Source organism: Aspergillus fijiensis (assembly GCF_003184825.1).
Source record: "Aspergillus fijiensis CBS 313.89 unplaced genomic scaffold BO72scaffold_20, whole genome shotgun sequence".
Lineage (NCBI taxonomy): Eukaryota > Fungi > Ascomycota > Eurotiomycetes > Eurotiales > Aspergillaceae > Aspergillus > Aspergillus fijiensis.
In genome coordinates, this window is record NW_024468996.1 from 394,561 (window position 1) to 412,736 (window position 18,176).

General features: G+C 42.0%; 3 protein-coding genes across 3 annotated transcripts; 2 read left to right on the forward strand and 1 right to left on the reverse strand.

The window, feature by feature from the left end:
- The first annotated feature begins 5,942 nt into the window (after nucleotides 1-5,942).
- BO72DRAFT_403205 (putative MFS polyamine transporter) lies at nucleotides 5,943-8,153 on the forward strand. Its single transcript, XM_040942225.1, has 5 exons — nucleotides 5,943-6,387; nucleotides 6,465-7,415; nucleotides 7,496-7,583; nucleotides 7,659-7,713; nucleotides 7,777-8,153. The coding sequence occupies exons 1-5, from the start codon at nucleotides 6,209-6,211 to the stop codon at nucleotides 7,971-7,973; spliced, it is 1,470 nt and encodes a 489-aa protein (XP_040801886.1). The 5' UTR covers nucleotides 5,943-6,208; the 3' UTR covers nucleotides 7,974-8,153.
- Nucleotides 8,154-8,603: 450 nt separating this feature from the next.
- Nucleotides 8,604-10,924, forward strand: BO72DRAFT_98188 (uncharacterized protein). The gene has a single exon (XM_040950856.1). The coding sequence runs from the start codon at nucleotides 8,685-8,687 to the stop codon at nucleotides 10,677-10,679; it is 1,995 nt and encodes a 664-aa protein (XP_040801887.1). The 5' UTR covers nucleotides 8,604-8,684; the 3' UTR covers nucleotides 10,680-10,924.
- Nucleotides 10,925-12,875: 1,951 nt separating this feature from the next.
- On the reverse strand, nucleotides 12,876-17,613 carry BO72DRAFT_403211 (uncharacterized protein). Its single transcript, XM_040942226.1, has 4 exons — nucleotides 17,270-17,613; nucleotides 17,124-17,214; nucleotides 13,690-17,061; nucleotides 12,876-13,637 (listed from the first exon to the last, which is right to left on the reverse strand). The coding sequence occupies exons 1-4, from the start codon at nucleotides 17,446-17,448 to the stop codon at nucleotides 13,089-13,091; spliced, it is 4,191 nt and encodes a 1,396-aa protein (XP_040801888.1). The 5' UTR covers nucleotides 17,449-17,613; the 3' UTR covers nucleotides 12,876-13,088.
- Nucleotides 17,614-18,176: the final 563 nt, after the last annotated feature.

The window sequence follows — 18,176 nt, forward strand, 5'->3', positions numbered from 1 at the left end:
TTATATAAAAAAATTAAAATTTTATATCTGTTGGATTAGTTAGTAAAACTTTTATTATATAATTTTTATATACAGTTTTATTAAAATTCTCGGGAATTATTTTCGTAAGTAAGATCTTATATTATTAAAAAAAGCAAATTACTTCTGTATAAAAAAATATATAGTTTTTTAACTAATTTATTAGACTAATAAAATAGTTTAATTTTATTAATATTTTTAGAAAGTTAAGCTTCGAGATTACTGCTATTTTTACTTTAATAGTTGTTATACCGAAAATATTTATATTTTATTTAAGAATTTTAATAAATAGAAATTCGAAAAAGAATTTATCGGATAAAAAAGTGATTTTTATTTTCTAATATTTCTTAAGAAAGTATTCGAGATGCTAAAAATAATTTTTAAATATTTTTAAAAATATAATAAAATTGTTTATATAAATATATATAAACTTTTTTATTATTCGAAAAAGATCTTCTATTTAGTATTAGATATATAGTATTAAGTTAAAATAATTTATAGAATAAATTTTAAAAAATTTCTATTTATAATAGAATATAACATCTATAAATTGCTAATTTTCCGGATAAACCGGTTATTAATAAAATATCTTAATTATATTAAGAATTAAAAAATATATTATACTAATAAAAACTGCTATAATTTTTATCTAAATTAGTATTAAATATATATCTAAAATTACTAATATATTTAGTATATAAATATTAATTATTAAATATAGTTTTAATAATTTTTATTTGGTATTATTAACAACTATCTTTATAATAATAAAAACTAAAATATTTAAAAAAAATAAAGTTGTTTAATTAATTTATATAATTAGTTTTTAACAGCTTATTAAAAATATTATTAACAGTCTTTTAGTATATAAAACTAAGTTTATAGATTTTTACTGTTTTATTAATTTTATTTTTTTATTTTTTATATAAGAAAATACGGAGCTATCAATCTATTAGAATCTTAATAATATTATTATTTATTTATATTTTGGAAAATCTAGCTATTATTTTTTTAAAAGCTTCTTACTATTCTGATATACTATAAACTATAATACCGATCTTTAAGATTTTTATTATAATAATATTAATTTTAAATTTTAATTTATTTTATATCTCTAATATTATTAATATAAAATTCTTAAGTAAGTTTTAGAACTCGAAAGTTGTATAATAAACTATTATAATATTAAATTCTAAGATATTTCTAAGTCTAGTATAATAATTAATAATAATCGACTATAGTAAAAAATTTAAAACTATAATAAAAATAAAGTTCGCGTCGACTATATAAGTAAAGAAAATTATATTTATATATTATTTAGACTTAAAAATATAGTTTTTATCAGCTGTAAGATTAAGACTGTAAACTAAAAGTATTACTTTATTATATATAGAAATTACTATCTTCTTTTTAATAAATACCGGTCGATTTTAATAATAATTTAACTTTAGAATAATTATAAATAGAAAAATTATATTATAATAATATATTACTTTAACAAGCCGGCCTTTAAAATCTATTTTAAATCTATATAGTCTAAGAGTATTATAACTAATAAGAAGATATACTTTTAAGTCTTAAATTAAGTATATATTTATATATACTTAAATTAATACTAATTTATTATTAACTTTAGTAGAAAATAGAATTAGTAGTATTATATATTTTATACTATCAAATTTTTATTTAATTTTATAAATATAAATAGAATATTTTATATTTATTACTAGAATTTCTGAAAAATTTATTGCTAGTTAGATTTTATTAACTATTAATATAATATACCTAGAGTTAAGGTAGACAGTATCTATAATTTTATTAATATAGATTTTAATTATTATATATTTTTAATTTTTAAAGAATTCTTCTGGTTTAAAAAATACAAAAAACTTGTCTGCATCGATTATTAGAATATTTAGGTTTATATAAAATATATTCGGTTTATAATTTATAATATACGCGTAAAGCGTATTATTAGAAGTAAATAATATAAAATAATTTAAGTATTATAGATAAAAGATATCTTAATATTTTTAATAATCTGAAGTATTCTGATTTTTATAGTTATTATTAGAATAATAAATATTATTATTTTTATTATTATAATATTTATTATTATAGTTGCTGTTGTAATATTTCTATATATTATAAAACTAATTATATATTTTATTAAGTTAGTTATGCTGGGAATATTTATTATAAAAACTATTATTACTATTACTGTTAATCTTATTATAATATATTTTCTAAGATTTTTTATAGTTACAGTTATTTTAATAATTATAATTACGACTGCAGCAGCAGTTATATTTTTAATTATTATAATAGTTTTTATAGTTTTTCTTATAATTATAGTCTTTTTTGTAATCTCGGCAGTTATTCCGGTTATTATAATAATTATTATATTTATTATTATATCGGTTGTCTTAATAGTTATTTAATCTATAGAAGTTTATCCGGCTTCTATAGTATTAGTTTTTATTCTAATTATTTAGACTATAATTAGATTAGTTATATAAACAGTCGTATCAATTGTACTTTTAAAAAAAGTAAATATTATAATTATAATTCTAGATTTTATTTTTTATATTTAGATTCTATTTATTTTTTTAATTTATAAAATAAATATTTATTTTATTATTAAATTTCTTTAGAATAGTGTTTTATTTAGATTTCTTAATATACTTTCTAAGTTTAGGATTAATATAGTATTATACTCTAATTATTATATTATATTTGTTTATAGCGCTGTATATTTTTATTAAGCCGGAAATTTCTATTATATAAGTAGTTAGAAATTGGTTATAGTATATATCTTATATTATATATTAATAATTATTAAGCTATTTCTAAAATTAATTATCAGAGATCTTTTAGTAATTTTTAATAATAATAATCCAGTAGTTAATATTTTTAAAATTAATAAGACTGATTTAATATATTTTATTAACTTGTTAAGTTTATTATATATTTATATCTCTACAGAAAAGTATATTTATATTTTAACTTATAATTATAATATTTTTAAATAGTAATATGATTTTAAGATATATACAGAAAGCTTAAGTAGTTTGGTAATAAATTTTTTTATTATATTTAACCAAATTTCTATATTTCTAATTAAAAGATATATTCGAGTAGAAATATCTAATATCCGAAGCTTACTATTATATATTATTTAATATTTAAAATCTATTCTAATATCAAAAAGCCGTCTTATTATCTAAAAAAAAAAATAAAAGTAGAAGTAGTAAAAAATTACTATTATAATATTTTTATTTTTTATATTATTTTTATTTTTTTTATTCGGTATGTTTCTGTTTATATATATTAAATACTATTACTATTATCTAGATAAATAATTATATAAATTTTGTTTTTTAAACATTTGTTATTACTTTATTTATGGTTTAGATAGATTAATTAATATATAAACTAACTATTTAAATAGAACTGTATGTATATAAATTATTAATATAAATAAAGTTATTTTTATAGTAATTTTAAGTTTAAGTTTTTTTATATTAATATATTCGATATATAGATGGTACTAATATAGTAGATATAATCTTAGTTATTAAATAAAAAATAAATAAGCTTATAAATAAATTAATTAAGATTTTTATTAATAATAGTATAAATAAATTAATTTTTTTTATTTTATTTAATACTCGAACTTGCTGTATTAATATCAGTAAGTTAATAAATAAGTCTAATATAAATTTAAATATTAAAAAAAATAAATAAACTACTGAAGACAGTCTGAAAGTCGAATCTAATAATACTAATATAAATAGAGATTTAAAAACTATTTTAACTAATATTAATATAATTAGCTCGACTAAAGATATCGGTAGAATAAAAATAAAAAAAGTATTAGTTTAAAAAAATATATTAGTTTCTACTTTTTTAAATATTATTAATAGAAAAAGAAATATTTATAAAGATATAGATATTAGTAAGTATATAGAAAAAAAAAATATAATAATAAGTTTAAATCTATAAATTATTATTTTAAAAAACTTCTTATTTATCTACTTAACGGAATAGTTGTATTTATTCTTAATAGTATAATTTCGGCTACTTCGAGTTTTCGAAATATTTATAAATTATAATAGTATTTAGAAAATAATTATTCGCGCGGCAGTTAGAACTTTAGTAGAAATATTTATAGTATTTTTATATTTTATTTTTATAAAATAAAGTATTTAGTAGGCAGTCCGAATAACATTATCTAAATATATTAATATATATATTATTCGGAAGTAAATAGAATTATATATAACTAATTATATAAAAATAAGATTAAAAGTTCAGTCGGATATATAACCTACAGTAGTTTAAGTATGCGAAAAAAAAATATAAATAGCAGCCAGTAATAAAATATATAAGAAATATAATAAATATAAAATTATAAAATCGATAAAATAAGTAAGAAATAAAATAAATAAATATATAGAGATTAGAAAAGAGTATATCGATAATACTATAAATATTTTACTAATAAAATATTTATTTAGATAAATAAACTAATATAAAGCACTTTTTTAGCTGTTTAATTAAGTAAATAATTTTTAGATAGACTGAGAATTATAATAAAATATGTTATTAATATTAGCTTCGAGTCTTTAAAAAAGTAATAAATAAATAACTAATTATTAATTCTTCTAAGATTTGCTAGCTTGACTGCCTATATAACATCGCCAGCCCGAAGGCGGTGAGAGAAAGTATTACTCCGCCAGCCCGATAGGGCATCGAGGAGTCGAATGTAATATTAAAGCTAAGTTTATTAATAATCCAGTTATTTTTACTAATATTTAGATAATATAATTTTAGATAGACTTTATATTATATTAATTAATAATTCTATGCTGTAAAAATAATCTGTAGTAGTAGTATTATTTTTAAAATTAAGATTATAATAATTAAAGTTACTTATTTATAGTTTTTTAATTATATATATTTAGTATATAATTCTTATATTTTTAAACTATAAATTATATAAATAGTTAAAATAACTTCTATCTAAAATCCAGTTTTATTTATATTTTATATATTTTTATTAAGAATATTATATTTTTAGACTATATTATAAATAAGATTAAATTATTTCTAAATAAAATAAGAATTCTTATATTTAGTATGTTAATAATTATACTTTAATATAAACTTAAATATTAATTCCGGATAATATTTAATAAAGCAAATAATCTAATATTCTAATATAATATTTTATTAATTTAGCTTTAACTTTGCTTAATATAGCAGCTAGATAAAAAATTAAATATTATAGATTTTAAAAAACAGCCCTCGGTAGACTATATTAAGAAGCTACTGCTTTAATATATTTTTTTTAATTACAGATAGTTTTCTATAATTAGTATCTTTTTTAGTATATAGTTTAATACTATTTAAGTAATCTTTAAAAGTATTTATTTTAATATTAAATATAGCAGCGCAGGCGGTTTTTATAACAAACTTTCTATTCTTAAAAATCTTAATAGTAAGATTTAAATATTTATCTATATCGGCTATATTAATATATAAAAAGAAATACTAAAAAAATTATAAGATATCTTAATATAAAGCAGTTTGAACAAGTTCTTCGATTTTAAGTTACTAGGAGTGTAAGATGCGGCGCGGCGGCCGCCGGCTTGGTGTCGCGCCGGCTCGGTGTCCAATTACATTACCTGGCGGCGGATTTGCTCATCCACCCTGCGGAACTCCCTGCGGAACTCCCCCACATCGATCGGAGATGATCACATAAACACTAATCTACTCCTCCCATTCCATTGGTACTTCCAAAGGCCAGCAGGTTCCTTGAAGCTTATTTCAATTATGATTACTATTCCAGACCGAGGTTAGTGCATATGGCTAAGCGATTATTCTCACAATAGCTGACCTTGGCAATCCAACTACCCAACAGGACAAAATGAGTGGGTATCACTTCGAAGAAGATACGAGAGCCATTTGTCTTTATAAGGGGCTGGGGCTACGCGCACGACGATGATACATCTTTGCATGCAATTTCACCCGAGTCCCACGTCGTCAAACTCGTCAAACTCGCCGTGCCTCATACCCTGTAAGAGACCTTGTCTCCCTACAAATGGGCATAGGCCCTGCATCCAGGCTGAATTCAACCCGACCATCCTACCCACCTCGTCGGGCCAGTGTCGAAGGATAGCACACAATGATCAAAACAATGATCAAACCCAATGTCCTTGCAACGTTGCAGGGTTCTGCTCTCCAAGAGCCAGACTTTGAACCGATACCCTGGGAAGACCCACGCGAGAGACGAAACCCCCACAACTGGCCAATCTGGAAGAAACTGTTCCACACGGTTGTGCCTTGCATTCTGGCCTTCGTGATGTAAGTTTGCGGGTCACTTGTCACTTCCCACAGAAAAGAAGCGGAAGGAGAACGGAACTGATTCCATGGGCAAACAGCACGTTCGGAACATCGGTCAATGAAGCCGCGCTCGATCTGATAGCGATCAGATTTAACGTATCTCGGACTGTATCCATGCTCACGCTCACGGTATACACACTTGGTCTGGCCTTTGGGCCTCTATTCATAGCACCGCTATCAGAGACTATTGGCCGCCGTCCGGTCTATGTCTTCACCTCGTCCTGTTTGTTAGCATTCAGTGCTGGTGCCGGGGCCGCGAACAATCTTGCAACCCTACTCGTATGCCGTGGGCTGGCGGGGGCTTTGGGGTCTGCTGGCGTTGCGATCGGTGCGGGCACGCTGGCTGATATCTGGGATCTGGAAAAAGAGGGGGGTCCTGCATCCTTGCTCTTCATCCTAGGTCCTTTCCTTGGGCCCACGATGGGCCCACTCGCCGGGGCTTATGTTCTGAAGGATCAAGATAGTGACTGGAGATGGACGCAATGGGTCATGGCCATTCTCTGCGCGGTGGTCTGGCTCGGCGCGGTTCTGATGCAGGAAACTATGAAGGAGAGAATCTTGATCAAGGTCAACAAGAACAACAATCACTCTGGAAAAGAGGAAGATTCGCAACAGCAGCCGGACACCATGAAGCCCTCCCTGCAAGACTTCATCACTACGGGGCTTGGAAGGCCCGTGAAGCTTTTGTTTACGGAGGTCATCGTGTTCTCATTGACCCTGTATACAGCGTTCGCCTACGCCATGATTTTCAGCTATTTCGCCAGCTCTTCCTACGTCTTGACGGTGTATTATGGATTCAACTGGCGGCAGATTGGACTTAGCTTTATCAGCGTGATCGTCGGATATGTTCTTGCAGCGTTCATGTTCGGGGTTTTCGACAAGACTCTGTACGTCAGGGCACGTGTGGCTGGCGGAGGCGTTGCCGCTCCTGAGCATCGCCTTTACTCGGCTATGGCAGGCAGCGTACTTTTACCGGTGGGGCTATTTTGGTAAGGCTCGAAAGCTCTTGAGACTTGACTGCACCATCCATGTGGTTCATTCTTGCTAACTGCATTCCGAATGTGCTTAGGTACTCTTGGGAAGCTCACGCCGGCGGTCACTGGGCTGCCCTTGTCTGTGCAGGGATCCCTTTTGGAGTGGGGGCGTTTTCTCTTTTCGTAAGTATCAGGCCGCAACCCTGGATCTAGTGTGAATGCAGAATGGTGGAACTAACCTAAGCTTCTTGTCTTTAGCTATCAACCATCACCTATCTTGTTGATGTCTATCAAGCCGGAGCTGCAGCATCGGGTGAGTCTCCCCCCGTCTTTATTTTGTTCTACAGCCTTGGACTCATCTGATTTCCACTTGTAGCACTGGCCGCCAATGGAGTTATTCGATATATATTGGGCGCGACGTTCCCCCTATTTACCGTGCAGATGTACGAGAAACTTGGCGTGCACTGGGCGGGCAGTCTCTTTGCCTTCCTGTCGCTCCTTCTGCTACCAATCCCTTGGGCACTCTTCAAGTACGGGGCTTCGTTGCGCGGGGGCAAGAAATACTCGGGGTAAAATAGAGTTTTCCACACCGATTCTGATTGAATCTCATATTCTGAAGTTGTTATAGATGGATGGACGAATTGGAGTTTGTATAGAGCTTGGTGGTTAATTCTCCTTGAGTCTCAAGGAGGTAGGGAGTGGACTTCTCAGGGCTCCTACAGCAGAATCAAAGATAGACTTAATTAAAGACTGAATACAGGAATGTTCTATAACCACTGGCAGCCGACCCGGGAATCCTGGCCCGGACATTTCCGTTCGGCTCAAGTTCTTCCCTTAAGTTCGGAACCATAGATCTGGTACAAAGCATATACTACGGAAGGCCATTGCGGCCACTCGGCAGATAAGGAATCTGCCGGCAAAAGTGAGGAAAATTCTATATGCCGAGTGGCCGCAATGGTCTTCCGTACTATACTTAGTCAGTGGGGTGGCAAATGACTTTGTTCAAATCCCATGCGAGCATAACTTTTGACTTTCAAACAAATTTCACAGGATGGAATCCCAATTGTTGTTGTTGTTGTTGTTGGAAGATACTATCCACCAACCTTGAAAGCCTCCGTTGATGCCTGAGGCCTCAAATGGCGACACTTTGCCGACCGAGGCTGCCCTCCAAGTCAGGTCAGCAGCTTACTTGCACTCCACCTAACTATCGCTTCGAATCCTCCTCCTCGAATCAACTTCTGTCAAGGCTGTGAGATATACCTACTACGAGACGTCCCGAAGCTGATGGAGAACCTCGATTTCACTGTCGCCCCGGTCGATCTGGTGCTGAACTGGCCAGATGTGCATGGTCTGGAATCATCACTACCGCTCGACATCTTCGATGGTCCAGTCAACGATGTCAACGATGTCAACCAGAACACGCTCCATTCAAACTGCATCACAGAGCCATGTGACTCCTGTAGACAGATGTTACTAGACTCTTCTGTGTTAGAGCCGGACTTGTTGTCAAACAGCAGCAGTCATAAAGATTGCATCGTCCCAGAACCGGAGAGCAGTCACACGTACCCCCAATCTCAACAATGGAGCGATACTCACAGAGAAGCTCCAAGTGCTGACCCTAACGCCGGTGAAGGAGCTGCTATCATGTGTGACCACGATCGAAGACTGCGCAAGCGCAGTGACTACAACAAATTCCCGCGGGAGACGATTCGTATACTGAAGGAATGGCTGAGCCAACATCAGGACCATCCTTATCCATCCAAAGAGGAAAGGAGAGAGCTACTGCTGCGAACTGGACTAACACCGACCCAGCTACGTAATTGGCTCGCTAACACCAGGCGCCGTGAGAAAGAGAAGGCCCATTCGGCCCCTGCACGCCGGACCGATCTCATCCAAGCAGCCACATCGTCAATGACCTCGTCAATGACCCCTCTTGAACGCTGGCAAAACTCGCCTCCAGAGGAAGAGTCGGCCGCATTCAGTGATATTGCTCGGGCGCTTTCGAAACGCCCTTCTACGCCTCACCCTCAACTATCCTTCACCTCATCCAATCCCAGTTCAGCTTCTTCAGTCGACTGGGCGAGCCATACCTCTCACGTCGAGCAATGGGGCGTACTCCCGGCGTCGTCGGGAAGCAGCCTCGACACGAGTGCATCGTCCACCTCGAGTCTGTCTAACACGTCAGCGCATTCTTATCATTCGTTCTCGCGCTCTGAATCCCAAGATCAAAACCGCCGTCGTCGCCGACACAGTCGACGAAGTAAACTTCACATCCCTGCCAATACTATAGCCTCGCGTCGGGCGCGCGGGTCTCGGCGGTTTCAGTGTACATTCTGCACGGATACGTTCTCGACCAAGTATGACTGGCAACGGCACGAGAAATCAATGCACATTCCTCTCGACGAGTGGAGGTGCGCACCGTCCGGGGCCATTGTTCCCTTGGATGGCGGTCATGTCTGCGCTTTCTGTTTACATCCTAATCCCGACCAGGAGCATCTGGATGTTCACGAGTACTCCATTTGTCAGGAGAGGAGCCCACTCGAAAGGACTTTCTACCGAAAGGATCATCTCCACCAGCACCTGCGCAGCGTCCACAGCGTCAAGTTTGTCGCTGCATCCATGAGCGGGTGGAAGAGTAGCGTTACCGACATCAAATCGCGCTGTGGGTTCTGCGACGCTCGATTCCACAGCTGGACAGCCCGCGCGGATCATCTGGCGGCGCACTACAAGCAAGGGGTCGACATGCGTGAATGGCAAGGCGATTGGGGCTTCGAACCCGAGTTGCTACGTCTCGTCGAAAACGCCATGCCGCCGTACCTGATCGGCCAGGAGCAGCTGGCGCCAAATCCTTTCAGCGCCTCTGCCATCACCGTGCTCAAGCCAAGCTGGGAGACCGATCAACCGGCGCAGCTTCCGGAGCAGGAGAACCTCAATTTCTGGCCGGTGATACAACGAGAGCTCACGGAGTATATCACACGTCAACTTGAGAGTAAAGTCGTGCCCACGGATAAGATGTTGCAGGACCATGCGCGCATGATCGTGTATGGCTGTGACGATGGGTGGAATCAGACGTGCGCAGACAACCCGGTGTGGCTGAGTAACTTGAAACGGGATGCTGGACTGGATGCTTTTCAGTCACAGAATTGCGATACGCAGGTACCGTTGGCTGCTACTGAAAGTTGGCAATGGCCGTTGTTCGAGTTTGACCCGCCCGTGCACGGATCTGAAGATTTGCATCTTGAGCCGCAGCAGCCAGCATACCAGAATCCATACCAGTAATATACCTGGGCAATATTCGAACCCACCGAGACTCTGGTCACTCCGATTTGCCTGTTGGTTATATGTCTCGAGTTGCGGGCTTTTACTCTTGATGGCTACTTCTAGGCGCTAAACGGAGGTCTTTGTCGAAGTGCTAACACCACGCTAAAGGCCATCTTGAACAACAATCTCGTCTTATGGTTGCGAGTCCCAGAACTCCGCCATCATTCCAAGATCGTGGAACAATTCGTCCACTTCCGTCGCTGTCTTGCTGTCATACTCAAAAGGTATGCTGCTAACCGAAATACCACGCCTACTCGAAGTTCGAGTCTGTCATGGCAGTACAGAAAACTGTCACAAAGTCTCCACTGTCATGATCAGACCCGCATAGAACCCAAATTCTCAGCTAGTCCAATGCCTTCTGCTTCACCCCGAAGCGTGCCGCAGACGACCCGCACATCTCTCTACTAGTTGGTGGGCGGGGTGGAGAAGTGCGCGTGGCAGTCCTAGATGTCCTGGCTATTGTGCTCGATACAAGATACTAGATCATTCTCAATAAGGAACTGCACTTCCGAGCAGATGGAGCCGGAGCGCACGCTGATGGTGGCCAGGCCGAAGGCGTCCCAGATGCAGTTGGTCCATGCGGGGTATAGTCGAATATATGAGGCCGGGAAGGTCGGACTATTTGTCTTTTCCGATGCATCCGAGAGTATTCTTGTGAGTTCTATCATTTAGGAAAGATCCTCAAAAGATGTTGGATGTAGGGCGCAGAGAGATGACCCACCCACATCGAGAGGTTCGAAAGGTGGAGTGGGTATGGGTTCGACCCGCCCCACTTGGACCCAGTACTGTATGTCAGATAGTAAAGAGTATAACTATAGACAATGTTATCCTCACGAGAGGTATAGTATAGCAGTGACACTTCCCCAGGTCAATTCAATCCAACATCTACATCTTCCCACCCCCCAACCACCCTCCGACTCAACTCCCCCCGAATCCAAAACAAAGCCAGAAAAAGTCTAGACCCCCAATGTCGCGCAAACCAGCAGCCAGCCCAGCCCAGCCCTCGGTGGCTGAATCAGAACCCAACCCAACCCAGCCGATGTCAAACCAAACCAAACCAAACCAGTGCAAACACATACACTCTTAGTACTCTCTAATTCAGCGGTCCGGTCAAGTCAGGCCAAGCCAAGCCAAGTTACCCAGACTGAACCCGAAACACAGTTGAACCTCTCCAGTATTCATCCAGAACACTCCAGACCGCCCCGTCAAAACCAACTGTACCTAAGGCAACTAGGACTAGGACTCTTCCATCAGCATCATGGATCACGCTGTGTCTCATACCCCACAGAACCCGCGCACCTCGATTCATCCATTCCAACTGTACTGAAGAACCTTGAATATCCCCAATATACCAATATCTCACTGGGCAAGCACAGTAAGACAAACCACCTCCCAGGCCCCAAACCCCAGGCCCCAGGCCCCGATGGAGAATCGGCACAGCCACCACTTCCCCTGGCCCCCTCCAGTCTTACACTACCCAACCAGCAACAGCAACAACAACAACAACAACAACAACGACTCGAGAAATAGTAGCCTAAACCACCCCCCCCCCACCCCCCAAAAACCTTGGCCGACACTACTTACAGCCTCGTCTGCCCGGCCACGGTCAACTCAACTCGTCCCCTCCAGGGGTTGTTTTACCCCTTCCTCCCTGCCTGTCAAGCTCCTCTTTTTCCCGGCCCCATGTATGCAGTATGCAGTAGTACAGCATCCCGCGACCATCCTCAAACGTTGGGAGACACATTGGCGAAGGAGCAAGTCTAGGCCCGGGGAAGGGCTGGATGGACCCGGGACCCGACCCGACCCGACCCGACCAGACCCCCGTCCGTTGTCCGAGGCCAGTACTAGTACTAGTACAGCACGGATCATCCATCCCAGCGATCCCAGCCGGAAGCGGGGAACGGGGAACGAGGAACATCCGCTATTGCTGTTACTTGGGATGCGGCGGGATGGATGTGCAAGGGTAGCGAGGAAGACAGGGGAGTCGAGTCCGGTGGGCGATCAGAGGCTAATGCTCCTAACTATGTCATGGTAGTACCGGATACAATGCTGTGTTCCAAGCCCTCGTCGAATCCCTCGACGGATTCGAGCCGCGACCTTCACGAGCACCTACACAAATGCTTGGGAGAGCAGGCTAGATCGGTCTATGGGTAAGTGCATAACGCGATTGTGTGTGTAGCTAAAACATGAAACCTAAGTCGAAATATGAACAAACGCCAGACCGGTTATGCCCACCAGCCGTTGCTCGCAGAATTCAGCTCCCCAGTGACCCCAAAGAAAAAAAGCCCAAAGCCCCCGTTGTCATTCACAAACACGAAAAAAAAGTCCATCAAGTATCACACAAGCGTGAAACCGGGTAACAGCAGATTAGTTAAAGGTCCAGCCACCATTGAGACGCAAGCGTTGACGCTCGGCCAAATCGCGTCGGATCTCATCTTGCGTGAGTCCGTCGGGGCCAGACCAATGGGCACTACTGGTGCGCTCGCGGAATTTCTTGATCTTCTTGTCCCCCTTAAACGTCTCCTCCAGGGAGAATGGGGCAATAGGGCCAAAAATAGAGTCCGCCTCCATGCCCTCCTGTTGTCGCAGTAGCGACTCCAACTCTTTCGGCTGGGCCCATTTGGGCACAGGGAGCATCTCGGCCTCCGAGTCCTCGTCTTCGCTGTCCGTGGCAATCTCCGGCAGGTTGATGTTCTCGCCATTGGGATAGCTGGGCGACTCTTTGACTGGGTGCTTTTGCGATGAGCTGGCAGCGGGCGTCCGATGCGCAGCGGGCGGTGCCATCGGCGGTTCTGCGAACGGGATTTTGCCACTGGCATATTTGGACATGTCCATAGGATGCGCAGGTCTTTGCGTTTGTCCAGTCTTCAGAATCGAGGTTGGTGGTTGGCTGTAGAATGAAGGTTTCTTGGGCTCCTATGAAGAGGTTAGTAATGAAATCATGTACCATCGAACGACTTGGAATTACCTTGCGGATGTTGGACTGGCGGATTGGCGGAGCCATTGTAGGGCGCATCGAGGACATGCGATTCTGTTCGTCTTCTGTCCTTCTGCGCTTAGACTCGCCTGCCGGTTGCACCGTGCCCGTCTTCAACGCCGTAGGCCGCTGGTTAGCCTCCTCGTCCAGGCCTCTCTTAGGAGGCTTGGCCGGGTTAGGCTGAGGTTGGTTGACGGAGCGATGGAAAGGCTGGATGGATCCGAGACGAGAAGCTGGTCTCATGGTTCCCAGCTCACTCCGCTGAGCAGCCTGGGAGGCCGACCTCTCCGGATGGGTTTCAGGCTGTTGGCTTCCTTGCCTCTCCAGCCTCCGTTGGCTCTCAAGTCTCCGCTTCTCGATTGCCTGAAGTTGAGCGGCTTTCTTAGGGTCTTCAGCAACAATTCGCTCGCGTCGTTCGGCCTCTGCGCGACTGCGCATGTCCTGGCGACGAGCTTCCTCTTGCTGCTGGGCCGCTCGTTTCCGTTCAAGCTCACGGCGCTGCTCCTCTCGACGCCTGGCCTCGCGTTCCTCCTGTTCACGCTTTCTCTCACTTGCAAGTTGAGCCTTGCGCTGTGACTGAGTAGACATAGAACTCTTGAAGCTGCTATTAGAAGATGCAGTGTGTAGTGAAGAGTTGCTCGCCTTCTTCTTCAAGGTAGGTGGCTTCACCGCAGAACCCGGTGTCGGAGCGGGGACACTGGACTCCCGCATGCCAGAAGACATGGTTGACGATCCCAGCGTTATGGGCCGAGAAAGAGCACTGCCCACACGAATGGAGACAGGCTGAGGTCTGGGCTTCTGGAGTGTTTCGCGAGTGGGTTTAACAGGACGACCCTTTGCTTGCTGTTGCTGCGGGATAGACGATGGGGCGGCGGGCTTGGATTCGGTTTCCGTTGCATACTCTGTTTCCTTGGATGACTTTTGCAGTTTGGGCAATCTCTGGGATGTTGGTGCAGCAGGGGCCTCGGAAGTTGCCCGAGACTCGTCTGCAGAATACTTCTCTTGTGCAGACCGGAGTTGCATGGACCTCTTTTTCTCATGCTGCCGGGTTTTCTCGGCCAGTTCCTCTTGTAGTTGCCGTTCCTCTTGCCGTTGGCGTTCTTCGTATCGTTGACGTTCCTCTTGTCTTTGGCGTTCCTCTTGTCGCTGACGTTCCTCTTGCCGTTCACGTTCCTCGAGCTCCATCTGCCTACGCTTCTCTTCTCTCTCGGTAGAGCTGCGGGTTCTACGCCCTTCCTGGCGTGGGGGGCTGAGAAGATGGGCAGACTGTGGTCGCTGCGGGTTATCCATCAACTCGCTAATGGGACGACCACTCGGCCGCAAGCGTGGTTGTTCTGGTGAGGACGCTTCTTTTCGAGCCGCAGCCGCTACGCCTCCGGTATTCGTGAACAGGCCCTTCGCAGATTGCACGATCGACTGGAGTCTTGACTTTGACGCACTCAAGGGTCCATCCCATCGTTCCGGCGCAGGAGAGCCAACAGGTGTCGTCGACAACTGGGAGTCAATATGAGCCGACGCGCTCTTTTGATGACCAGGACGTTGTGGGGAGGAGTAAAGAGGCGTTGTCGACTTTCCGCGGCCCACGTCCGAAGTGCGCTTTGCGGTAGTTGTTGTTCCTGTCGCACTTCTCGTATTGTCTATAGCAGAAGAACGATCGTCCTCAGCAGCCCGCAGAATCCTAGCTCCCGACAACTTGGTGTCTTTGCTGTCAGTTCGTTGGTGTGCCTGTGTGTTCGACCGATAGGGCGAGTTCATTGGCTTGATCCAGTCGTCGTCAATCTGCATAGGCTCCGCAGTTGGCGCATCACGGGGCTTTTGGCTAGGAACCTCTGGTCTCGTCTCGGGCTTGGAGATGGGCAAGTCGGGATAAGTGACCTGCGCGGTTGATAAACGCGAGACTGCAGGGATTGACTTGGTTGGTCGCGATGGCTGCAGTTTACCCAGCATACTGATCTTCTCATGCAGCCTTTGAGTCGAGGACTTGGTATGGACCTTGCTGGCTTTCGTGTCAACATCCGATTCTCCGTCATCAGTTAAATCCTTATTGTCGTCGATATCCATCTTATCGTTATGTGTGGTGTCATCCTCCATGCCAGACTGTGTCGTTCTGTGTCCTCCAGTCTGCCTACCAAGATAGCTCCCGGTGTTGCTAAGTTTAGAGATCTCCAGATGGCTTGTGCGAGACAGTCTTGAACCTCCCAGACTCTTCTTGGTCAATGGCTCGCGTGCAGGAAGCGACGCGAACGAAAGACTACTCTTGCGAATGGGGGGGCGTGCCGGAGGTGAAACGTCCGAGGGAGAACCGATATCGTCAATATCGAGAGCCATTTCATCCTTAGCATCCTCCTTCCCTTCCTGGACAGGCTCGGCAGCAGGTGCGGCGGGAGTCTTGGCAGGTGAGCTCGGCTCCACGGCTTTGGCAGGCTCTTCCTCTGCCTCAGGTTCTGACACCGGCTGGTGGCTGAGCTCCGGTACTGTCTCTCGCCCGCTGTGTTTCTGTTGCTCCTGCTCGTCCTGTTGCACGGGCTTGACCTCAGGCTCTGGCGCTTGTTGCGACTCGATTTCCTGTTCGAGCTCAACGCCAGGCTCCTCAGGCTCTTGACGCGCCTCGGGCTCCTCAGGCTCCTCCGGCTCCTGCCGTTCCTGCCGTTCCTCGAGTTCCACACTTTCCTCACGCTGGATCTCACGCTGAACTTCAGGCCTAGCCTCGGGTTCGGCCTGAACTTCAGTCTCAGGCTCGGGCTCATCTTCAGGCTCTCTCACGGCTTCCATCTCGGGCTTCTCCTCAAGCTCAGATGCTGGCGTGACAGCGGACTCTTGTTCCTTTGGCTCTGTTTGAGGCTGCGACTGAGAGGGCGCGTTTCGGCTCGGTGTTGGTTCGACCTGCTCGGGTTCAACTGTTTCGCCTCGGTGGCGTACATTCTCTTGGGCGGAGTGGAAGGAGTTTGCTGTCATGCGGCGCTCTTCTGGTAGTTGGGTATGTTCTTCCGTAGCAATAGGCTCGGTCTCCATCGGTTGTGTCGATGTTTGGGATTCAGGCTGTACTTGTGTCAAGACAACATCGTCGTCCTCATCCTCCTCCATTTCTTCTCCCTCGGGCATGCCATGATAGCCGGAGTCGGTATTGTACTCCGGGAAAGAATTGAGGTTCTTGCTCAAGTCGGGATATGCGGGTTGAGCTGCTTCATTGGTAGTGGTAGTTTTAGGTTCTGTCACGGGGGTTGGTGCTGCAGGGGGAGCAACGGGTGCCTTGGCGGGCGAGCGTTGAACTGCCGGGCTTGCGGGGGGTTTGCTGTCATGCTTGCTTTCGAGTTTGTTCTCTGTTTTGCTATTGTGTGCAGAGGAGAAGATCTCACTCAAAGGCTGTAGACAGTAAGCAATGAGTCCGCCAATGCTTTCCAGGAGTAGAGAACGGGTCGACGTACCACACGAGGCTCGGTCGCATCGCGCTTTCGCGCAGTCCGCGGGGTCTTGCCGCGCAATTTCCCTGGGGTCTTGAACGCATCGGTGAAGTTACTGGGCGAGAGTCAGCATCGGAGAATGGGATCACGGGTATGCGGGCGCAACGGACAATTGGTTGGTAGAGAAGATCTCGGCCATATGCTCATTCAACCAATCCATCTCATGGCGCACAGGATATTCGACCTCTTCCATTTCCTGGTCCACAAGCTGCATGCAGTTTTCCTTTTCGGATGAGATCCACGCTGCAGAGCCAACGGGCTTCTGCGCCCTCGCGCCGGTCGCAGCCATGGCGATGTAAACAAACGCGGATTGGGGATCGGAGTCGTCAAGAAGACATTAAAATTGATCGTAAAGGGTCGAGGGCAAGCGGGCCCAGTCTAGATTTTAGTGACAGTCAAGAAATGAAGCATAGGACCGTGGTGTGTCGGCGGAGGATTGATGGTCGGCCGGTGGGCTTCAGGCCTGTCGTCCGGAGTTTGAAGCATCAAAACATCGGCCAACGCGTGAGTCCCGCTCCGGCACGTGACCTCTACATCACTGGTGCCTGGCGCTTAAGGCACCAAGCTTTGAGCATAAACCGTCCATAGTTACTTAGCATAGCTTACCAACATATCATCCTGGTTTGTGCTGGCTATGGTACTATTACTAGCTACCTATCCAGAAACAAAGTGGTTCTTCTCCACTACAATTTTGCTCTATCTCTTGTAGCAAGTCTTGTTGCTGCCTGGCTAAATACCATGCACATAGCAAAGTGGGATTGCCACGCAACAGTTTCCCTTGATTGCCTCTCAAAGGACCAGCTGCTCCGTACATACATAGAACGACGACTAAGCACTGTGAAATATACTTTCGTGACATCATTCATGGCCAGATCTAGATTGAGTGCGGATGATGTGCTTTTCGATACAGTGCGCCTCCACCAAATGGTTGGCAGCTTATGATCGGATGCTGGCCCCTCCACAGCTCAGCACCAACCGCTGCGTCACTTGCACCAATATCCCAAGCGTGTGTAGGCT

Bases quoted from the DNA above. Each gene is read 5' to 3' on its own strand.
- BO72DRAFT_403211 (XM_040942226.1), bottom strand. From the start codon at position 17,448: ATGGCTGCGACCGGCGCGAGGGCGCAGAAGCCCGTTGGCTCTGCAGCG. The intron at 17,062-17,123 runs GTACGTCGACCC...TACTGTCTACAG, and splicing joins ATGCGACCGAGCCTCGTGTG to CCTTTGAGTGAGATCTTCTC. The intron at 13,638-13,689 runs GTAATTCCAAGT...ACCTCTTCATAG, and splicing joins GCCAGTCCAACATCCGCAAG to GAGCCCAAGAAACCTTCATT.
- BO72DRAFT_98188 (XM_040950856.1), top strand. From the start codon at position 8,685: ATGGAGAACCTCGATTTCACTGTCGCCCCGGTCGATCTGGTGCTGAAC.
- BO72DRAFT_403205 (XM_040942225.1), top strand. From the start codon at position 6,209: ATGATCAAAACAATGATCAAACCCAATGTCCTTGCAACGTTGCAGGGT. The intron at 7,416-7,495 runs GTAAGGCTCGAA...GAATGTGCTTAG, and splicing joins TTACCGGTGGGGCTATTTTG to GTACTCTTGGGAAGCTCACG. The intron at 7,584-7,658 runs GTAAGTATCAGG...TCTTGTCTTTAG, and splicing joins TGGGGGCGTTTTCTCTTTTC to CTATCAACCATCACCTATCT.